Genomic DNA, 22762 nt, shown 5'->3' with positions numbered 1-22762 from the left:
AAAAGAAAAAAACAATCACACCTTTAAGGGAAGCATAATAGATGCTGAAATATTTTATTAAACTTCTAGTCCTCCACTTTAAGACTACATAGGTATATACTGTATGCATAGACTCTTATAACTCTCTTCCTTAACATGGTAACTTTCCTAATTCCTTCTTTCTTTACAGGAATAGAAATGGATACAAGAAATAAGTATATTTAGAAATTAAAAGAAATAAAAAATTTCGTAATGTAACAAGAAGACAAAAAGAAATAGAAACTTTTGGAAGACAAAAAGAAATTGAAACTTAAGTAAGGAGTACCTAAAATAGAAACTTAACAAAAAACCAACTTAACCTAAGCTGACTAGAAGTCTAGAACAAGCCCCAAGTAGAACTTACATCATCATTGTTGCTCTAGTCTAGATTAAGGCTTGGGCATTAGAAGCGACCTTTGCCTTCATGATTTAAAAAAAAAAAAAAAAAAAAAAAGAACCAACCTTTCCCTTCTTTTGTAAGTCTTTAAAGGATTTTTCTAGCAATGTTTTCCATCACAAATGTTTTGGTAGTTTCTGAAATAACCTATTGGACAGTTGAAACTAAAGACTAATGGAGTTTAAATATGTAAATGCAGAAGTCCATGATGTTGCTGACCTGGTTTTAGATACATCTTTAGACTCATAACCTTTATGCTACCTTGTTTCTTTATTGTTCTTCTTTGGGAATTTCAACTGCTTATTAATACATAAAAGAATAGGAAAAGTTGATTGAACATGAACATCTTGGGAAGCATATGTGGCAAAAAATGATCTGAAAGTACACAATGGCTTGTGTTACAGACAGATTCCACAGAGCATGTGCTAGAATTCTTTACTCTGTTTAGTAGGCTAATTATTAGACATGATCATTGTTGCAATTTGACAGTTGGGATAAGGTGCCATGAAATCTTTGTTGCTTCTATGTTATAGGGATGATAGTGGTGTTGGATCTGTTCTTTAACAACATGGTATAATCATGACTGCTGATATGATCTTATGACCATATTAGTTGAGAATTTGGAAAATGTTTAGTTCCTTAAACTGGATATATGTTCTCTCCACTTGTAGGTATTCTGGAAGTGTAGCAGCCATGAGTATGGTTGGCCACATTCTGGGCCTGGGTGATAGACATTTGGATAACATTCTTATGGATTTCTTTACTGGGGATATTGTACATATTGATTACAATGTGTGCTTCGATAAGGGGCAAAGGTTAAAGATTCCAGAGATTGTTCCCTTCCGTCTTACCCAGATGATTGAAACAGCTTTAGGGCTGACTGGAATTGAAGGCACCTTCAGAGCAAACTGTGAAGCAGTTGTTGGTGTTCTGCGGAAGAATAAAGATATACTCTTAATGTTATTAGAGGTATTTGTTTGGGATCCACTTGTAGAATGGACACGGGGAGATTTTCATGATGATGCAGCAATTGGTGGTGAGGAAAGAAAGGGAATGGAGTTGGCGGTTAGTTTAAGTTTATTTGCATCTCGGGTGCAAGAAATCCGGGTTCCTTTACAGGTACTTATTCATCTTAAATCCTAATATATGTCTTCTTTTGGGGGGAATAGTGGGATTTATCTGGTTCTTGTCTTTTGGTGTAACAACCACAAAATACTCCTTTTTAGTTACTATTAACCCTTAACCTTCAGTTATCTTTCTTATATCATTATATTCCTTATTGTGCCATTCCTAGTGGTTCCTTGTGTAACATCCACATGCTTAAATTACCTTTTATCTGGTGCAATGCACTGTGATAGTTTTTACTGAAGCTTTACATTTTTCATGCAATATCAATATCCTGAGGTTTTAAATCCTTGCATTTATTTGGCATTGTGGCAAGGTTGGTCTTTTTAAACTTTTATTTATTTATTGATAGGCTATAGTTTTCCTATTTTGTTGTTTTGTTTTTTTTCCATTTTCTATTTTGGCTCCTTGGTTGTTTTTTAGGGGTTCATGGTACTTTAATGATGAGGATGAATCTCCAAGATCTACTTTAGAGAGGAATAAAAGAAAATAAAGAAATTCTAAATTATTCTATTAAGGGTATTTAGATAATTTTACAGTTTTTTAGAGTCTCTAGTGTCTTGATTAATTAGTAGTTGATTTGATTTTATATAGAATTTGAAAATTTTTAGAAATCTCCTTAATTTTTTTTTTAAATTTCTATTTTCTTAATTAATCTCTCTCTCTCTCTCTCTCTCTCTCTCTCTCTCTCTCTATCCAAGTTTTTAATTTCTTAAAATTAGAAGTTTTCTTTATTAAAAACTTAGTACAAGAAGTTTTTATAATTCTAAAGCCTAAACCAGTAATTCAATCTCTAGAATTACTCCATGATCTATTCCCAACCAAGTATACACAAAACATTGACTAAACCAGATTCATAATCAGGACAGGTTCTATCAATGTGGACTGATTCTATATTACTCCTACTAACACTTGCAATTTTCAATGGTGAGTCTCCATTGATTTTTTTTTAGATGAGATTCCTAGAAGGCCTTAGTGGGATTCTAAGGTTTTTATCTCTTCTTCTTTATTTATTTTTTCCTATGGTTTTAATCTTTCTTTATCTTTTTTATCCTAGAAGTTATTTATTTATTTTCCTTGCTATCATAATTTGTATTCCTTGTTCCTGTTCTTAAGCACTAAAAGATTGAAGCCTTAGCCCACCTATTTGATTAAAACCGTCTTAGGGTTGCCCTACTTTGAGTTGCACTTCTTTTGTCACCCTTTAACATGCTATTTTATGCTTGTTTCAGCTACCAATTTGATCCAACAACTCAAACTATTAAGAAATAGACTAGCAATATATATTAAGCCAACTTGGCTATAGCCCTAATACCCCATCCACGGGCAACATTCTTTGAACTTGCACATAAGCTCACTAAAAAGGGAAAATAACATTCGTGAGGTCCGAACTCATGACTTCCTGTGAACCAAGGTTCTAATAGCTTGTTAAATTATTGATTTGACCCAAAAGCTTAAGTTGTTAGGTAATGGACCAACCATATATATATCAAGTTACTTTAGGTTAAAGCTCTAATTATTCTTGCCTATTGGAAAAAAAATATATAAAGGAAAAACAAAAACACAGAACAGTTTCAGCTGGACTGCATTTGAATAAATGATTTATGGTGGAAAGGGTTCATCTCCCCTCTACAGACCCTAGTTCACATTCCTTCATGTAGATTAATGAAGTGTTTTGAAAAGTGATTTTGTAAAATCATACAGATGAATTGAGCTGTGAATTTATATCCCCAGGTGTCATTTCATATGTCTTAATTGTGAGGAATTAATATATAGACACCACTATAGCACATGACCATTTCAGTGCAACTGTCCTGGGGCTATCAGCATCCCATCACCTCCATTATCATTATAACCCCTATCACCATTGTCCCATCACTACAATTGATGTCATTTATACTTCTACAGTCATCACCATGGTCATCTCAGTTGTTATTATCTTTATACTTGGGGAACGAATGGTTTGATTCTGGTTCATCTCATTACGCAGAACTAGACCCTATAGTAAACTTAAGTTTTGGCTCCAGCTCTGGCTTTGGAAACATGAGAGAACCAGTTCTGAAATGACAACTGTCTGATATTTATTGAGTACTGTGATAGTGGATTAAGATGAAAGAAATTACCATGTTGGTGTCAGGGAAAATATGGTTGCCACTCACCATCTGTTGGGTCCTATACAGTAACATCTTGGTTTCAAGTTTGAAGAGGTCATGGAAAATGAATCTTCCTCTTATAGATAGGAAATTTTGATAATTGGGAAAAGTGGGTTTGACTCAGTAATTTGAAAAAATATGAAAAAAGGAATCCCAAATTTTTTAAATCAATATTATCTTCATCTATTAAAAAATAATTTAAAATACATGCACTTTTTAATGAATCAGATAATTATTCCCTAAAATGGCCCTCTTACTTGTCATGTCAACAATACCGATCGACAAGTAGACTCTTGCTTCCCTTCCTTATAGATCTGTTCTTTATTATTATTATTATTATTATTATTAATATGCTTCCCTTCCTTGTAGATTTGTTCTTTATTATTATTATTATTTGGGAATTTTTTTTCTTTATAAACAAACATCCCATAGGAAAAGTTGAAGTTTTTTTTTCTCCATAAACAAACATCTTGTAGGAAAAGAATCTGAATTTTTAGGAATTTGTTCTAAGAGCATTTTAGGAATTTATTCTAAGAGCATTTTTTTTGGCTATAGGATGTTTGTTTATGGAGGAAAAAAAGAAAGTTCAAACTTTTCCTTGGGATGTTTATTTTTTGAAGGAAAAAAACCTAATAATAATAATAATAATAAAGAGATCTAAAAGGAAAGGAAGCATCTATGTGGAGGAGTCTACTTGTCAATTGGTTTTGTTGACATGACAAGCAAAAGGGTCATTTAATGGAATAATTATCTAACTTATTAAAAAGTGTATGTATTTTTAAATGGATGAAGAAAATACTGATTTAAAATATTTGGGGTCCTTTTTTTCATATTTTTTCAGATTAGTGAGTCAAAACCCACTTTTCCCTTGATACTTTTTATTTTTAATCCAAGCTAACCCAAAGAACTGATCATGTTTACTTTCTTTTTATTAGTTCTTTTTCAATTGAAGAGTTTCTATTCAAAATTTCTAATGATGTTGCAAAAAGTAAATGACTGCATTACCAGTTGTATTGATGGACACCCGATTTTTATGGTCATTGTTTTAATTAAACCCATCATGTCATACCCAGAACCAGCTAATTACTTGTGGATAACTTAGATAATCAAGTAAATGGGTTTCAATTGATTGCAGAATCTCTGCCGTCACCAATTTGTTGTAAGTTCCTGCTTTTCCAAACAGTTGATTTTTAATTCAATGGAATTTCAATTCTATTGATTTCAAATCCACTGATTCTTCAACTCTTTTAAATTCATGCTAAATCCTTCTTTCAAAGAGCATCTTGACATCCTTATGTACATGACCTGGAAGCCATCCTTATGTACATGACCAGGAAGCCATATGGGTATGTAGATGATGCTTGATTTGTTTCATTTTGTTCAGGAACATCATGATCTTTTATTGGCTACCTTACCAGCTGTTGAATCTGCTCTTGAGGTAGGGAAAAAATTGTCTCATTTTTATTTCACTACTTCTGAGTTTTGAGTTTGTTTTTGAATTGGAACTCATTTTAACATGATAATTTATGTACCAGAGGTTTTCAGACATTCTAAACAAATACGAGCTTGTTTCTGCTCTTTTTTATCGTGCTGACCAAGAGAGATCAAACCTTATTCTGCATGAGACATCTGCAAAGTCAATTGTTGCTGAGGCAACTTGTAATTCAGAGAAAACTCGTGCATCATTTGAAATACAGGCACGTGAGTTTGCTCAAGCAAAGGCTGTGGTAGCTGAGATGGCTCAAGAAGCAACTACTTGGATGGAGCAACATGGAAGGATTCTTGAGGCTTTACGAAGCAGTTTGATACCAGAAATCAAAGCATGCATAAACCTGAGTAGTATGCAAGATGCTTTATCTCTTACATCTGCTGTATTAGTGGCAGGGGTTCCATTGACCATTGTTCCTGAGCCCACTCAAGCACAATGCCATGATATAGATAGGGAAGTTTCTCAGCTCATAGCTGAGTTGGATCATGGACTCTCTTGTTCTGTAACAGCCCTCCAAGCATATTCTTTGGCTTTGCAAAGAATCCTACCATTAAATTACCTCACGACAAGCCCACTACATGGCTGGGCACAGGTTCTGCAACTGTCTTCAAGTACCCTTTCTTCTGATATCCTCTCCATTACTATAAGACAGGCTGCTGAACTTGTTGCGAAGGTAAATGGGGATGATTTTGATTCTATTAAATGCGATCATGATGACCTTTGTCTTAAGGTGGAGAAATATGCTGTAGAGATAGAGAAAGTTGAAGAAGAGTGTGCTGAACTGGTAAACTCCATTGGTTCAGAGACTGAATCAAAAGCCAAGGATCGCCTTCTATCTGCCTTCATGAAATACATGCAGTCTGCTGGTCTTGCAAGGAAGGAAGATACCATCTCTTCTGTGCAATTAGGACAATTTAAACATGATGGTACAAAGGAGGCCAGATTTCAAGGAGCACTTGAAGAGAAGAAGGACAAGGTGTTATATATTTTGAGTATAGCTGTAAGCTCTCTGTATGATGAGGTTACGCATAGGGTTCTGGGCATTTTTAGTAATTTGGCTGAAAGAAGCAGTGCAGATAACTGGTTGCAGTCTGATTTTGGAACTATTTTCTGCAAATTTGAAGAGCAAGTAGAGAAATGCATACTTGTAGCAGGATTTGCTAATGAATTGCAGCAAGTAATCAATGGGGATATGCCTACTGTTCGTACAGATATAGAACATTCAAGATATTATTCAGAAAGGAACTGGGCTTCCATTTTTAGAACAAGTTTACTTTCCTGTAAGGGCTTGGTGGGGAAAATGACTGAAGATATTTTACCAGATGTAATTAAATCCATTGTTTCATTTAACTCGGAAGTAATGGATGCATTTGGATCCCTCTCACAAATCCGGGGGTCTATTGATATGGCACTGGAACAGCTTGTTGAGGTTGAAATCGAGAGAGCTTCTTTAGTAGAACTGGAGCAGAATTACTTTCTCAAGGTTGGTGTCATTACTGAGCAACAATTGGCTCTTGAAGAGGCTGCTTTGAAGGGTAGGGATCATCTTTCTTGGGAAGAGGCAGAAGAGCTAGCTTCCCAAGAAGAAGCTTGTAGGGCACAGCTGGACCAACTCCATCAAACATGGAATCAGAAGGACAAGAGGACTTCTTCTCTGATTAAGAAGGAAGCTGTTATTAAAAATGCCTTGGTTTCTTCAAAACGCCTATTTCAATCTCTTATTATTGATGGTGAGGAAAGGGAGCCTCAAGGTAGGGGTGGCAAAGGTCTATTGGCAAAACTAGTTAAGCCCTTCTCTGAGTTAGAATCAATTGATAAAGCGCTCTCTTCATTTGGTGGTTCTGTTGCTTTCTACTCAAGGGCAATTCCTAATCCTGCAGATTTGATGAGTTCTGCATATCCAATGTCTGAATATATCTGGAAGTTTGACAGCTTGCTGAACAGCCATACTTTCTTTGTTTGGGAAATTGGTGTTATGGATTCTTTTCTTGATTCATGCATACATGATGTAACTTCATCTGTAGATCAAAGTTTAGGATTCGACCAGCTCTTCAATGTTATCAAGAAAAACTTGAAATCCAACTTCAAGAACATATTGTTCAGTACCTTAAAGAGCGTGTAGCTCCTATTCTATTGGCTTTGTTAGATAAAGAAAAGGAGCATTTGAAGCAATTGACAGAGGCAACAAAGGAACTTGCTTTTGATCAAGGGAAAAAAGATCTTGGGGCTCTGAAAAAGGTGCAACTCATGCTTGAGGAATACTGCAATGCACATGAAACTGCCAGTGCAGCAAGATCAGCAGCTTCTCTTATGAAAAGGCAGGTGAATGAGCTTCGGGAGGCTGTTCTCAAGACTAGCCTAGAGATTGTTCAAATGGAGTGGATGCACGATGTTTCGTTGACCTCATCACATAATAACAGGGTCATATGGCAGAAGTTTATTGCAAATGATGATAGCTTGTATCCCATTATCCTGAACCTAAACAGACCCAAATTATTGGAAAGTATGCAATCTGCTGTATCAAAAATAGCTAGGTCAGTGGAATTCCTGCAAGCCTGTGAAAGAACTTCCATAACAGCAGAAGGACAGCTTGAGAGAGCCATGGGATGGGCCTGTGGTGGCCCAAATTCAAGTGCAACTGGAAACACCTCAACTAAGAGTTCTGGAATTCCTCCTGAATTCAATGATCACCTTACGAGGCGAAGACAATTATTATGGGAAGTTCGAGAAAAGGCATCCGATATGATCAAAATTTGTGTATCAGTATTGGAGTTTGAAGCATCAAGAGATGGCATCTTTCGGATTCCTGGTGGTGATGGCAGGACATGGCAGCAAGCTTACTTCAATGCACTAACAAGACTAGATGTCACTTATCATTCATTTACACGTGAGTAATGTTAACCAGTCTTTAATGACTTGGGCATGGCTGAATTTTTTGTTATTGATTACAATATTTTATGGGTGCTGGATGTATGGTTTTATGTTTCTTGTATTAGGTACTGAGCAAGAATGGAAACTTGCACAAAGCAGTGTGGAAGCTGCTTCAAATGGCTTGTATACTGCAACTAATGAACTCTGCATTGCTTCTGTTAAAGCAAAGTCGGCATCAGGTTCTGTCACCTTTCTTTACTTATATTCATGACCACATCCTTAGACATGCATTTATATGTGATCCATGGGGTGCGGACATACAAACATGAATATTAGGCATCATTCTTGATATATCTGTGGTATGTCCATCACTGCAAGATGAGGTGTTGATTTGTCTTCTGCAGCTGATTTACAAAGCACTGTTCTTGCAATGAGGGATTGTGCCTATGAAGCCAGTGTTGCTCTCTCTGCTTTTAGTCGTGTTACGAGGGGCCATACTGCTTTGACTTCTGAATGCGGTTCCATGCTTGAAGAGGTATTAGTCTATAATATAGACACAAACAGTGATTCCTGAGATTTTGGGAGTAAATGAGTGAATTTTATTGTATGCTGAATAATGGAGAAATTATTTTTCTAAATTTTACTGGTGAAATTGTAAAATTTCAAATACTCTACCATCTAATAAATAATTCTATTCAGTAACCTACTGAGCCAAAGAGGATACTCAACCCCAAGAGCAGAGTTTCCATCCTTGCTTCACCAACAGGGGGTTACTAGGAGCTTTATGTGGTTAGGCTTTTATTCATATATATATACAAAAAAGAAAGAAAGGAAAAAAAAAGAGACATCACAAGCCTTCGGCACATAATATAACCTTAAATATGCATGTGCACATAAATATTCCATGACAACTTTCAAGGCAGAAAAAGGAGAATATTATTGACTTTCCCCTGTTGGGTCCATTTATTTGGAAGCCTTGGTCTCTTTCTTTCTTTCTTTCCATTTTTTTTTTCCCTCTCTCTCTATTTGTGCTTCAACTGGGTATCATAGGAAATGTAGTTTGAGGAAATCCTAACACTTCTTTGTTTTTAATTTGTGGCTACTGTCCTTATACTTCTCTGTAGGTTCTGGTAATTACTGAAGGTCTCCATGATGTTCATAGTTTAGGAAAGGAGGCTGCTGCAGTACACCATTCTCTCATGGAAGATCTTTCAAAGGTTTTCTTTCTTTCTCATTCATATTTTCTAATTTGTTTGGTTGCATAATTTTTAAAGTTAGCTAATTTCATATATATATCTTTAGTGACCCACTCTGCAACTTTCACTAACTTGATTTTTCTTCAGAAATTTGGTGATTTTGGTCTACTTTCGGGTCACAAATCCATGTTTTGATTGTTTTAATTTTTGTGCAGGCAAATATGGTCCTTCTTCCACTTGAATCAGTGTTGTCTAAGGATGTAGCAGCTATGACTGATGCTATGACTCGAGAAAGAGAGACCAAGTTGGAAATATCCCCCATTCATGGTCAAGCCATTTACCAGTCCTATTGTTTAAGGATTAGAGAGGCTTGTCCGGCCTTTAAGCCCTTGGTACCATCACTTACATTCTCTGTGAAGGGACTCTATTCCATGTTAACCAGGCTGGCACGAACTGCAAGTCTACATGCTGGGAATCTTCATAAAGTAATTTTGAGCTGCAAGACTATCATGCTGATTATATGCTTCCAGTTTTTATTTTTGAGAATGCGAGATTACTAATTAATATTTTCCTTTTTCTTAATAGGCGCTTGAAGGACTAGGAGAAAGCCAAGAAGTTAGGTCCCAAGAAATTAATTTGTCAAGGACAAACCTTGCAAGTGATGCCTCTCAATCCGGTAACAAAGACAGAGAGATCTTCTCCAGATCTGATGAGGGAAATGCTGAGGATTTGCTTGGTGTAGCTGGATTGTCCTTGCAAGATAAAGGCTGGATATCCCCACCAGATAGTGTCTATAGTAGCAGCTCAGAATCTGTCATCATCTCAGATGAAGCAAGTCTTCCAGATAGCCACACTGCTCCAGCAGAAATGATGGCACGGCTCTCATATGGGTCTAATAGCAGAGAGGGCACAGATTACTTGAACTCTGTTTCATCTTCTGGGACTGATTTCCAAGAAATCTCATTGAATTGTGGGCAGTCAGAGTCTAAGTACACGGAGTACGATAACAGCGATGCTAGTTCTGTCAAATCTCCAACTAATGAGCCAAGTGAACATCTGAAAGCTGCGGCATCACCAAAGAATGAATCCATAACTGTCATTGACACTTCCAAGTCTTTGAATGAGGAAGACTTTGAGGGTAAAGATGAAACATCCTCATCAAATCAAGTTAAGATTGAAGATGAAAATCGGGAGGCCCGACTTCCTAATACAGATGCTGGCAGCCGAATAGCCCGAGGTAAGAATCATATTATCCCATCTGTTACCATTTTAGGAGCTCACGTCTTCTTTTGCTCTTTTGGTTGATTTCTGAAGCAAGTTTTGTGGTTGAAATTTTTTAACTCATATTCCTGTCTTCAGTGGTTAAATTAGCAAATGTGGAGGGTTTAAACTTTTGAACTTTTAATCAACCTACATCATGTCCAGAAATGGAAATAATTCTTGAAAGTTAGAAGTTTGGTACCACCCATAATTATGAGTTTATCAATAATGATTTTAAGATTTGACTTAGAATCAATCACTTGTTAATCTGGAAGTGAAACTAATTAGCAGTAATTAAAGATAAAAGACCCAGAACCAATCCCCTTACTAGGCCTGTTCACTTATTGGCTAGTGCTATAAACACTGGCAAAAAGTAGACAAAACCCTCCCACCCAATGTTTTAGTTTTAAAAACTGAAACTCATGCACACAGGTTCGTTCTTTTACATAGATTTTGGGATTGCTCCCTTTTGTACCCTCAGTTTCGAAGTGTGAGTTTTTTTTCCCTTTTTTATTTTATTTATGCTTTGGTGTGTGTGAATTCAGCCATGTTGTTTCAGTCTTGAAGGCATATACTTCAGTCAAAGCATGGGGTTTGATCCATTCTTGCCAATATTGTCTGAAGCGTTGTTGTGTGGATCAATGACTTCTAAATAGGATCCTAGTGCTGACATTTATTATCAATATATGCTCCATTCTTGCCAATATCGTCTAAAGCATTGTTATGTGGATCAATGACTTCAAAATAGGATCCTAGTGCTGACATTTACTTATCAATATGCATATATTGTAAGAATGTTGGAATACATGGAAAGTTGGAAAATTGTGGGTTTTAAAATATACTAATTTTAAATTAAAGATACACTATGCTAATAAAGTGAATAGAAAACTTAAGATTGATGCACATGTATTCATGTTTTCTAATCGTACATCTATTCATAGAAATACTATAGAAACTTCATTTTTTTTCCCTTTTATAGGCAAATAAGCATATATTAAAAGTGCCAAAAAGGGTGTTCCCCTAGTGCATAGGAATCATACAAAGGAATTGAAAGACTAAAAGTTGCACAAAGAAAATCAGCATTGACATTCTCACTATTTAGAGCACAACCACTCAATGGAGTGTAGCATGGACAGAAAACCAGCTTGAAAATCATCTTGGTGTAGTCCTCCAAGTTTGTCCAAAATATTCTCTTTGGTACCTCCTATGATGAAAGAGTTGCTAATGGATGAGGACAAAAAGTGCCATAGCCCCCTATCTGTCCCATAATGGATGAGGAGGTTGACAACTGATTCTTCTGCACTTTTATACATATAACTATAACTCACCAAAAGCCACTCTTTTTTTTTTTTTTAAGTTAATCAGAGGTTAGGGTTCTTCCCCATTTATCTTCCCATGCAAAGAAACCCACGTTTTTTAGGAGCCTAAGAGCTGCAGCAACACACTTCCTTTGAGGGGAAAGATACTCCTCCATCCAACTCCAAGACTGAAACAGGATTTCATTGAGAACTTTTCACTTTTATTAGCCTCCCAAACCAGACTATCCTTCTGCACAATACACCTCCCTAACACTTTGAAGCTTTTAGAACAACTCTGCAATGTTGTCCACCTCCCAATCATGGAAGTGCCTTAAGAAATATGGATCCCAAATGACTTGCCCATCCTCTACCACCCAACCCTCCTTATAAGTTGCAAAAGAGGAAAGGGAAAAGAGTCTTTTAAAAGGAGAATTATCACACTAAGCATCTTACCAAAACTTGATTCTTCTCCAATTGCATACGACAAATCTTCTTCTCCAATTCCTCTTCTTATGGCCTTCCACAAGCCAACAACATACTATTTCCTTCTAATTGAGAGCACAACCTCCTGGTTCTTCCTCAAACTTTCCCATTATGACCTTTCTCCGAAGGACTTCTGAAGAATTTCTGAATTCCTTTATTGATTCTTTAGGTACGCACCATACACATATATATACACAACTGACTGAATAAGAAAAAATCAATCTAACTTGATTCTCTCCTAAAATTAGGAAACTGAATCATCCTAAATGATCTCTCCTTCTTTATTCCTAAAATACTTTCCTAAATTAAAAAACCCTAACTTTGAATGCCAAATTTCAACACTCCCCCTCAAGCTGGAGAATATATATCATATAATCCCAGCTTGCAAGTTAAGTCTTCAAAGTTAGGCCTAGGTAAAGCTTTGGTGAGGATGTCTGCGGTTTGGTGCTTGGTAGGAACATAGTTCAATCTAACCGTCTCACTAGTCACCTTCTCTGTGATGAAGTGTCTGTCAATCTCAACGTGCTTGGTCCTGTCATGATGCACAGGGTTCTTTGCTATGCTTATAGCTGCCTGATTATCACACATCATCAGAATTGGAGATGAACTCGTTTGCCCCAGTTCACTAAGAACCTTTTTATCCAAATCCCTTCACAGATTCCCTGTGCAAGAGCTCTGTACTCAGCTTCTGCACTACTTCTGGCTACAACTGATTGCTTCTTACTCCTCCAGGTAACAAGATTTCCCCAGACAAAAGAACAATATCCAGAAGTAGACCGCCTGTCAATGATGTTTCCTGCCCAATCCGCATCTGAGTATACTTCAGTGTCACGGTTCTCTGTCTTTCTGAAGAATAGACCTTTCCCTGGTGTCATTTTTAAATATCTAAGAATCCTGTAGACTGCTTCCATGTGTTCCTCAGTGGGGCTGTGCATGAATTGACTTACAGCACTCACTGCAAAGCCAATATCTGGCCGAGTGTGTGAGAGATAAATCAAGCGCCCGACGAGCCGCTGATATCTCCCCTATCTACCGGTGTACTTTCTTTCTCGATACCAAGTTTCTTCTGACTATCCATAGGAGTATCAATTGGTTTGCATCCAAGCATACCGGTCTCCTTAAGAAGATCGAGTATGTATTTTCTTTGAGAGACTACAATTCCCTTCCTTGATCTAGCCACTTCCATACCAAGGAAATATTTCAAATTTCCAAGGTCTTTAACTTCAAACTCCTCTGACAAATACTTCTTCAAATTCTGTAATTCCTCCATATCATTCCCAGATAGAATAATATCATCAACATAGACTATCAATATGGCCATTTTCCCGGCATGAGACTTCTTGACAAATAGAGTATGATCAGCCTGACCTTGTTTGTAGCCCAGCTTCAGGACTGCTTTTGTGAATCTATCAAACCAGGCTCGGGGAGATTGTTTAAGGCCGTACAAGGATTTTTGGAGTTTGCAAACCTGATTCTTTGCCATACTTCCTTCGAAACCAGGTGGTATTTCCATGTAGACTTCCTCTTCTAGGTCACCATTTAGAAACGCATTTTTTATGTCCAGTTGTTGCAAGCACCAATCTTGATTGACAGCCAATGAGAGAAGAATCCTGATAGTGTTCAGTTTTGCAACAGGAGCAAAAGTCTCCTGATAGTCTATCCCATAGGATTGCGTAAACCCTCTAGCTACCAAACGAGCCTTGAATCTCTCGACTGATCCATCTGCTTTGTATTTTATGGTGAAAATCCACTTGCACCCCACGGGCCTCTTCCCAACCGGCAAATCTGTGATAGTCCACGTCCCATTCTTCTCAAGTGCATCAATCTCATCTTGTACTGCCTTCTTCCATTCTGAAATTTTAATGCCTCTTGTATTGTGTTGGGAACCTGAGTATCATCAAGAGAAGTAGCAAATGCTCTGTAAGATGGTGATAGCCCTTCATATGTAACATAATTCCCAATTGGGTGATCTGTACATCTCCTAACACCCTTCCTCAATGCAATCGGCAGAGTAGAATCATCAATGCTGGGAATTAACACCTCTCCAGCCCTATCCTCACCTATGTTCTCTTCAGGAAGACTTGAATTGGAGTCAATATATTGGCCACATGTTGACTGTGATCCGTGCTCTAATTCCTGTCTTTTCCTCCTCCTGATGTAAACTTGTAAGTTCTCATTAGCAAGTTGTGGGGCTATAGGTTGAATAGGCATGGGAGACTGGATGGTCACAGGAGATGGCTGGACTGATGACGGTATGGGTGTAGACAACTCAGTGGGCGCGAATTGAAGAGGATTTGGTGACTCTGAGTGAAAAGAAGGTACACCCTCAAGAAGAGACTCCCAAACTTGATGTTCATTCATGCTCTCCCCCTGAACATGAGATTTGGGATAGAAGAAGACATGTTCAAAGAAAGAGACGTCCATGGTGGTGTAAAATCTTTTGTTGGTTGGAGAATAGCATTTGTACCCTTTTTGGGTTGAAGAATACCCTAGGAAAATGCACTTATTCGCTCGAGGAGCAAATTTGCTACGATTTTGAGGATACACATGAACGAATGCCGTGCAACCAAATACTTTGAGTGGTAAATCAGAAGAGGCTGCACGGGTGTGAGGAAATTGTTTTAAGAAAAGTTGACGTGGGGATTGAAAGGTAAGCACTCTGGATGGCATACGGTTAATCAAATAAGTAGCTGTAAGAATAGCTTCCCCCAGAAATAGTTTGGAACATTAGAGGAAAACATAAGGCACCGGGCAACCTCCAAGAGATGTCTATTCTTGCGTTCAGCCACCCCATTTTGTTGTGGGGTGTCAACGCAAGAACTTATGTGGATAATGCCGTGATTTTGAAGATAAGTACTGAGACTACTAGTAAAGTATTCCTTTGCATTATCTGACTTGAGGACTTGAATTTTGGAATTGAATTGATTTTGAACCATAAGATGGAAGGTTTGAAAAATGTGCCCGACCTCTGACTTTTCTTTCATAAGGAAAACCCATGTTACCCGTGTATGATCATCAACGAATGTCACAAACCATCGAGTGCCAGAAATATTTTTTATCCGGGAGGGACCCCACACATCACTATGTACTAGAGAGAAAACAGTCGAAGGTTTGTATGGGATTTGAGGATAGACTGTTCGAGTATGCTTTGCAAACTGACAAATTTCACAGTGATAAGATGCTGGATTTTTATTGATAAATAATTTGGGAAACAATTTTGCAAGGTAAACAAAGCTAGGATGACCAAGGCGATAGTGTAACATTATAATCTCACTATCTTTATTGACCTTAGAATTTGTCACAGAATTGAAAGACTCTAACATACTCTGAGACTGTACGCAACTTGCTTGAGAGACTTGGTTTGAGAATTGGCCACATGAGAGGAGGTAGAGCCCGGAACACAGTTCAGCACTGCCAATCATCTTCCCCGATTTCAAGTCCTGAAAAACACACAAGTTTGGATAAAATTTAGTAACACATTGGAGATCACGGGCCAATTTGCTAATGGACAAAAGATTATAATCCAAGTTTGGAACATGGAGAACAGAGTCAAGATATAAGTCTTTAGTAAGTTTTATAGAACCTGTCCCGACAATTTTTGACTTTGAACCATCAGCAATATGGACGGATGAATGACCATTACTTGGCTTGTAATTTTGAAGAATGGTAGCATCTCCTGTCATGTGATCAGAAGCACCTGTGTCCACTATCCACGACTTCATTCCTCCTCGATTAGCAGTGAAGGCTACTCCGGTAGTACTGCCACTGCCAACTTGGCTTAATAGTTTCTGTAGCATCTCCATCTGCTCTTTGTTGAATGGACTCGGCTCGGGAACAGAGGTGCTCTCAGAGTTGGCAGCCACGTGTGCTCTGCCATCTCTGTCAGACCGTGGCTTTGGTTTCCAATCAGCCGGTTTGCCATGAAGCTTCCAGCAAGTCTCCTTATAATGGCCTGGTTTCTTACAATAATCACACCAAGGCCTATCCCGTTTCTGATGATCTCCACCACTACTATTAAATGACCGAGTCGCAAGGGCAGAGGCATCCAATGTTGGGGCAGGTTGCTCTTTGGATCCCATCATCACTTTCTTTCTACTTTCTTCACGCCTAACCTCTGAAAAAGCCTCCCTGAGACTTGGCAGGGGTTTAATGCCCATGATTCGGCCTCTAACATCATCCAATTCCCTGTTTAGTCCTAGGAAAAACTTGAACAGTCTCTTTTGTTCCACAATTTTCCTGTATGTTGCTGCATCATCAGGACATTTCCATGAGTGAGTCTCGAATAAGTCAAGGTGCTGCCAATACCTTGTGAGTGTGTTGTAATACTGAGTAACTGTCTGCTCTCCTTGGCGGAAGTCATGTAGGGCTGATTCAACCTGAAAAAGTTCTGAAATATTTTCAGAACTTGAGTAAGTTTCTTTGGCTGCATCCCATATGTCCTTTGCAGTCCTAAACAACAAGAAATTTTCACCTATGTCATTATTCATGGAATTGATAAGCCATGACATGATCATGCTGTTTTCAATCTTCCACTTCCTGAAACCCGGTTCTGTAGTTTCTGGCATGACTGCTTCTCCAGTGAGGTACTCATCCTTTCCTTTACCGCAAATGAACAGCAACACAGATTGTGACCACTGTAAGTAGTTATGGCCATTTAATTTGTGTCCTGTGATGAGAATAGGAGAGGAATCACTACCACCAAGGTTTGGAATTTCAGATCTGCCTCCTAATTCTGGTGACGTGACGCTGGATACTTGTGATGATGCCATTCCGTATTTCGTCATGGACCGGAAAGGTAGAAGAACACTTCCCAAGGCACGTGCAGGGATTGGAGTTGAGGAAAATAGCCGGAGGACGTCGGAAAAGCTGATCGGAGGGCTCGCGGAGGCAAAAAGACCCCAAAAGAGGCACGTGCAGGGCTTGGATGGCAGAAACAGGTACGTAGGGTGGCTGGTCGGCGTCAGGCGAGCTTGGAGTAGGAAGCGCGTCGCCGGAAAGTGGCTCACGCGCCCTCACGCGCCGGCGCGTGAGATGCAGTCGCCGGCCGGAAAAATGCGCGTGGGCGGCGCGTGGATGGGTTTCTGGCTCCGGTGTTTTTGGAAAAGTTGTAGATCTCCTCCAGACGCTCCTTGCGGTGTGAAAAAAACCGTCGCCGGAAAAGTTCACCGGAAAAGTTCACCGGAAAAGTTCGCCGGAAAAGTTCGCCGGCGGTGAATGTTTTTCTGACGACGATTCGACCGACCGGAAAGCGTTTTCTCCCTTGGCTCTGAGAACAGGGACTGATGACCGGAATGAGAGATCATCGAATTGAGAGATGGCCAGAGAGATTTGGCCGGAATGAATGATGGCCTGAATACGAGGTGGCCAGAAGGGATTAGGGTTTCAGAAAACTGGCTCTGATACCATGAAGAATTTCTGAATTCCTTTATTGATTCTTTAGGTACGCACCATACACATATATATACACAACTGACTGAATAAGAAAAAATCAATCTAACTTGATTCTCTCCTAAAATTAGGAAACTGAATCATCCTAAATGATCTCTCCTTCTTTATTCCTAAAATACTTTCCTAAATTAAAAAACCCTAACTTTGAATGCCAAATTTCAACAACTTCCTTATCCACTGCAAATCTCTAACACAATTTTCCAAGTTAGGGGTTATCATGAGTGGATAACAACCCCTCTTTCTTATCTTTGTGATTGACGACCACTTCACTAGATGTGGTTTTGTCTTAGGAACCCCTCCCCCTCACAAGATATCTTGTTGAATTTTTTCCATTCTCAATGTTACTCCCTTAGGATAACAAAAAGGGACATGAAGTAAATAAGCAAAGCTACTAAGAGTACTTTTTAGCAGATTCAGTCTCCCACCTTTCGAGGGGTATTGTCTTTTCCAAAGAATTATTCTTTTTTAAAACCTCTCCTCAAGATTTGCTAATGAGAATGAGCCTCTATGGAAGCAAATTATTTCTAGCAAGTATGACCTTCAAGAGGGGGGATGGTGCTCCAAAGGAGTAAGAGACCGGCATGGGGTGGGGGTTTGGAAGGCCATCAAAAATGGTTGGGAGAACTTTCGCTCTCACTCTCGCTTCATCGTAGGGGATGGCACTAGAGTGAAGTTTTGGAAGGACTTGTGGTGTGAAAACCAATCTCTGGAAGAAGCTTTCCCCTTCTTGTTTAATCTCTCCGTCAACAAAGAAGGATGTGTTGCTGAGGCTTGGGAGGAAAATGAAGTTGGGGGTAGTTGGGGGCTTCGTTTCACTAGACATCTTAATGATTGGGAGGTGGGAGAAGTAGAAAGCTTATTAAGCAAGCTTCATCCTTTGACCATTAGAAGAGGTGTGAATGACTCGCTTCGGTGGAAAGAGAACAAGAATGGGACCTTTTCTGTCAAGTCTTTCTATAGTTCCTTCTCAAGGGACATCAAGCCCCCCTTCCCGGCTAGAACTATTTGGACGCCTTGGGTTCCAATTAGGACTAGCTTCTTTGGATGGGAGGCGGCCTAGTGCAGGTTGCTCACCATTGACCGCCTAAAGAGATGTTTTTTGTTGGAGCATCCCCAATAGGTGTTTTTTGTGCAAATATGAGGAGGAAACCACAAATCACCTTCTCTTGTTTTGTGAGAAGGCCAGAATGTTATGGCTTTTGATCTTCTCCCTTTTTGGGGTGCAATGGGTGATGCACTCCTCTGTGAAAAGGAACCTCCTCGGATGGCATGGATCTTTCGTGGGCAAGAAAGGGAGAAAGCTTGGAGAGCTGCCCCCCTTTGCCTAATGTGGACCATTTGGAAAGAAAGGAATAGGAGGGCCTTTGATGATATTGAGAGGAACGACCAAGATATTAAATCCATTTTTTTGTACACTTTTGTGAATTGGGCTAGGGTGTATATAGAGGAACACACTCTCTCTTTGATAGATTTTGTAGACTAGCTAGCTACCAAGTAAGGGTCAGCTTGTTTATCTTTTTGTTTTTTTGCCTCTTTGTATTTTGGTATACTCCGTGTATACCCTTTCTCTAGCCTTTTGGCTCTTAATGAATTATCTTTACCTATCAAAAAAAAACATCTCAAACATCTGAAGACTTGAAAGAAGTTCCTATAGGCAAACCTAAATAAGTGGCTGTAAGCTTCCTCACAACCCAATGCCAAAGCAAGCTCCTCCATACTAGGGACCTTCCTTACTAGAATTAATAAAAGCCTCAAACCATAGTAAACCCAACTCATATAAGTCCATTGATATGGACAAGGATCACAGAACAGTAAGGTGCTGTCAGCAAAAAGGAGGTAAGAAACCTCCACTATCACTCCTCACCACCTCTCACCTTAAAGCCTGAAATGAAGCCTTTCTCCCCTATCTTCTCAATCGGATGCTAAAGGACTCCATCACCAAAACAAATAATAAGTGGGTAAGGGGTCACCTTGTTTCAAACCCTTTGTACCCTGAAAAAAAGCTAGAACAAACCATTCACCAAAATTGGAAACCTTGCTGTTGAGATGCAAACCTGAATTCAATCAATCCGCTTCTGCTCAATTCCCAGTTAATGCAGCACCACTAGAAGAAAACTCCAATTTATGTGATCATAGGCATTTTCAATGTCTAACTTACAAACGACCTACCCTTTACAATTCCTTAGTCTTTAATCAATGCCCTCATTGGCAATACAAGCCACATCAAAGATTTATCTCCCTTCCACAAAAGCATTATGGGATTCCGACATCACTTTCCCTATTACTTTCTTCAACCTGTTTGCCAAGACTATAGCTAAAATTTTATATAGACTCCCCACAAGGCTATTGGGCCTGAAGTCCTTTAATCTTCCCCTCCTTTTTGCAGGATCAAAACCAGAAAAGTAGATGCTGAGGATTTCAAAATAAAACTTAAAGGAAAGATAGGCTAAAATTCTTGGAAAAGAAGATGGTGAAATTGCAGTACCATCACAATATTCTGTGATATAAACAACCATGGAGTATTTTTTTCACATCATACATGCTTATATTGTTTATACCCTTTCTCAATAAGCATAATCTGGGTATCTCTTCCAATATGACATATCCAACTAGGTTCTTTCCTTCGTTGATTGGGAAAACACATAATATCATAAAACATCAGAATGTTTCATTATGTTAGACAGCTCCATCATCCCCCTTTTTTCTCTTCTCTAATAGTTACCTAGTGCATTTCATACTCTCATGATGATTGAGTGTGTAGCAAAACTCTTTTATTACAGATTCTACTTCTCTTATATGATGATTATTTTACCTCCCTCTGTCAGGTAGGGAAGAATCGAGAAAGTGAAAAAACTGAAACTCCTTCCTTATTCTTCTTTCTTATATGAAAATTATTATACTTTCCTCCTTCAGCTTGGGAAAAACTGAAAAAAAATGTAAGAACATGGTTCTCATTCTTGTGTTTGTGGCTGTTGGTATTTTAGGTAAAAATGCCTATGCAATTTCAGTTCTAAGGCGAGTTGAGATGAAACTAGATGGCCGAGATATTGCTGACAACAGGTATTTCTTCCTTGGAAATCTGCAATAATTTATCTATTTTTGGCGAAATTTGTTGATGATGTACCTTTCTTGTGCTTCTCTCAGAGAAATTAGTATTGCAGAGCAAGTGGATTATTTACTTAAGCAAGCCACAAGTATAGATAATCTCTGCAACATGTATGAAGGTTGGACGCCCTGGATTTGAACTTATGAGGCCTGCCATTATAGCTAAAAATGCTGGTCTCTAGTAATTTTGTAAAAGAGGGAGTCTCAGATCTGCAAGGTCACACCATTCACTTGTCGTACTGAAGATCTAGCGACTTGAACCTCTCATCCACCCAGGAAGTCGGCCAGTGCATCTCTCAGCGAGCTTTATTTCTTGACTTTACCAATGTGGTATCACCTGCTTCCAGCTCATAAGAGACCACTTCTGGTGAGAAATTTGCTATGGCTGCTGAGAGATTCTGTATAAGGTGCCCTACCCAAGTAGCCTGATGCATGTTCTGTTGGGCCCATGCCCTCCCTCAGGGATCAGTGGTTTCTCAGGAAAATGATATACTCCAAGCCTGTCCAAGATAGATCTCACTTTAGCAGGTAAAGCCAATGAGAAGGTTGGACTCTGTCTCACAATTTATCACCAAGACATTGCTTAGCCGTTAAGTCCCTGGTTTAAAGACTAATGAAGCTGTGGGTGCGGCATGCCGGCCAGCAGAATACGAGCACTCTGTTGGTGGGATTCAAAGCTTATCATTTCAAATCCCATTTCTCCCATGGCCACAAGAGTTCCAAAAGCCCTGTTAATGTGCTTGTGCGAGGATCACTCACTAAGTTGCTGAACAGAGAAACCAACATTTCACCAGAGAGGCAGTTGACTGGCAAGTTGCCAAACATCACTTGCATATCAGAATTTACTCTTCAATTTAAGCATCTCCATGTTTTTGCTGTTGAAATATTTGGCTGCTTTTCAATAATAAGAATGATAGTTTCAAAGGATGATTTTGTAGCATAGAGTCATCTTCCTTTCACCCCTGCTGCTGTTTGAATAAATGCCTTGGCAGACAGCAGTTTCTTGTTTAGGATGGATATGACTATATTCTTCATCTGTCTCTTAATTCTTCAACACCATACAAGACTATGAATTGAAGAAGGAAGATCATGAACATTCATATTTTGTAATTTCCCTTCATAGGATATCAAATATCCATTTAGCTTAAGAGAGATTAAAAATACTTGTGTGAAAAGGTCACTGCGTGAATGACATTTGAGACGCTTTCTAGGCTCAAACAGGTCACCAAGGAATTACAGCAGGAAACAAAGCCCTAGCAGAGGACTGTAATTTCTTTACAAACTTAAAAGACATTTCTACCCATATTGATTTAAGATCATTTCAACAAATCTATCCATATGAGGGGTGATAATTTATAGTGATGGGTCATGTTCGTATCGTATCAAAATTCATACATTCTATTAAATTGGTCAGTCTAAATTTTCCAATTACCAACTAAAAAAAAACATATCCAATTAAATGATTTAAACTATAAGCTAGCACTGCTCGATTATATATATGTTTACTTTCAAAGGAAAAGGGGTTTGTGATAATCCAAATGACGCCCCTGATCTTATCCTCAGCTCTGTGGGTTTGGAAGCTCACAGACTCTTTTCAATGCCCCTGATTCTATCAATCAATGTACCACTGCCCTGCCGTGGTTTCAAACAGTAATTAATACTTTTCAAACCCAACATGCCCCTTGTCTCTATTCAGAGCACAGCACATAGATCTCTTCTCCCATAAACCACGTGTCACCTCTACTATAAAGACCCCCAAAAGATCACGTCTCAAAAATATCAAACACCCAAATCTTCAAATCATCTGGAAAAGCACTTGCAGATTTTTTCCTTCGCTCTCTTTATCACTCTCTTTCATATTTTTGTCACTGAGTGATCATGTCTGGGATTGTGGATATGTGGACTAGTGAGGTCGCCAA

The 22762-nt window shown here is 38.7% G+C and overlaps 1 protein-coding gene across 1 annotated transcript in view; it reads left to right on the top strand.

Annotated features, from left to right (window-relative positions):
* Positions 1–21351, top strand: part of LOC117911223 — a 45919-nt gene extending 24568 nt beyond the window's left edge. The window contains 11 exon segments of the mRNA XM_034825497.1: positions 1087–1534; positions 5078–5131; positions 5229–7245; positions 7248–8069; positions 8179–8292; positions 8458–8588; positions 9178–9270; positions 9465–9734; positions 9835–10486; positions 20723–20798; positions 20883–21351. Of these exon segments, the coding sequence (XP_034681388.1) occupies positions 1087–1534; positions 5078–5131; positions 5229–7245; positions 7248–8069; positions 8179–8292; positions 8458–8588; positions 9178–9270; positions 9465–9734; positions 9835–10486; positions 20723–20798; positions 20883–20982 (4777 nt within the window). The 3' untranslated portion in view covers positions 20983–21351.
* Positions 21352–22762: the final 1411 nt, after the last annotated feature.

The sequence above is a fragment of the Vitis riparia genome, chromosome 3 (assembly GCF_004353265.1).
Source record: "Vitis riparia cultivar Riparia Gloire de Montpellier isolate 1030 chromosome 3, EGFV_Vit.rip_1.0, whole genome shotgun sequence".
Taxonomy (NCBI): Eukaryota; Viridiplantae; Streptophyta; class Magnoliopsida; order Vitales; family Vitaceae; genus Vitis; species Vitis riparia.
This window is presented reverse-complemented; position numbering and strand designations above follow the sequence as displayed.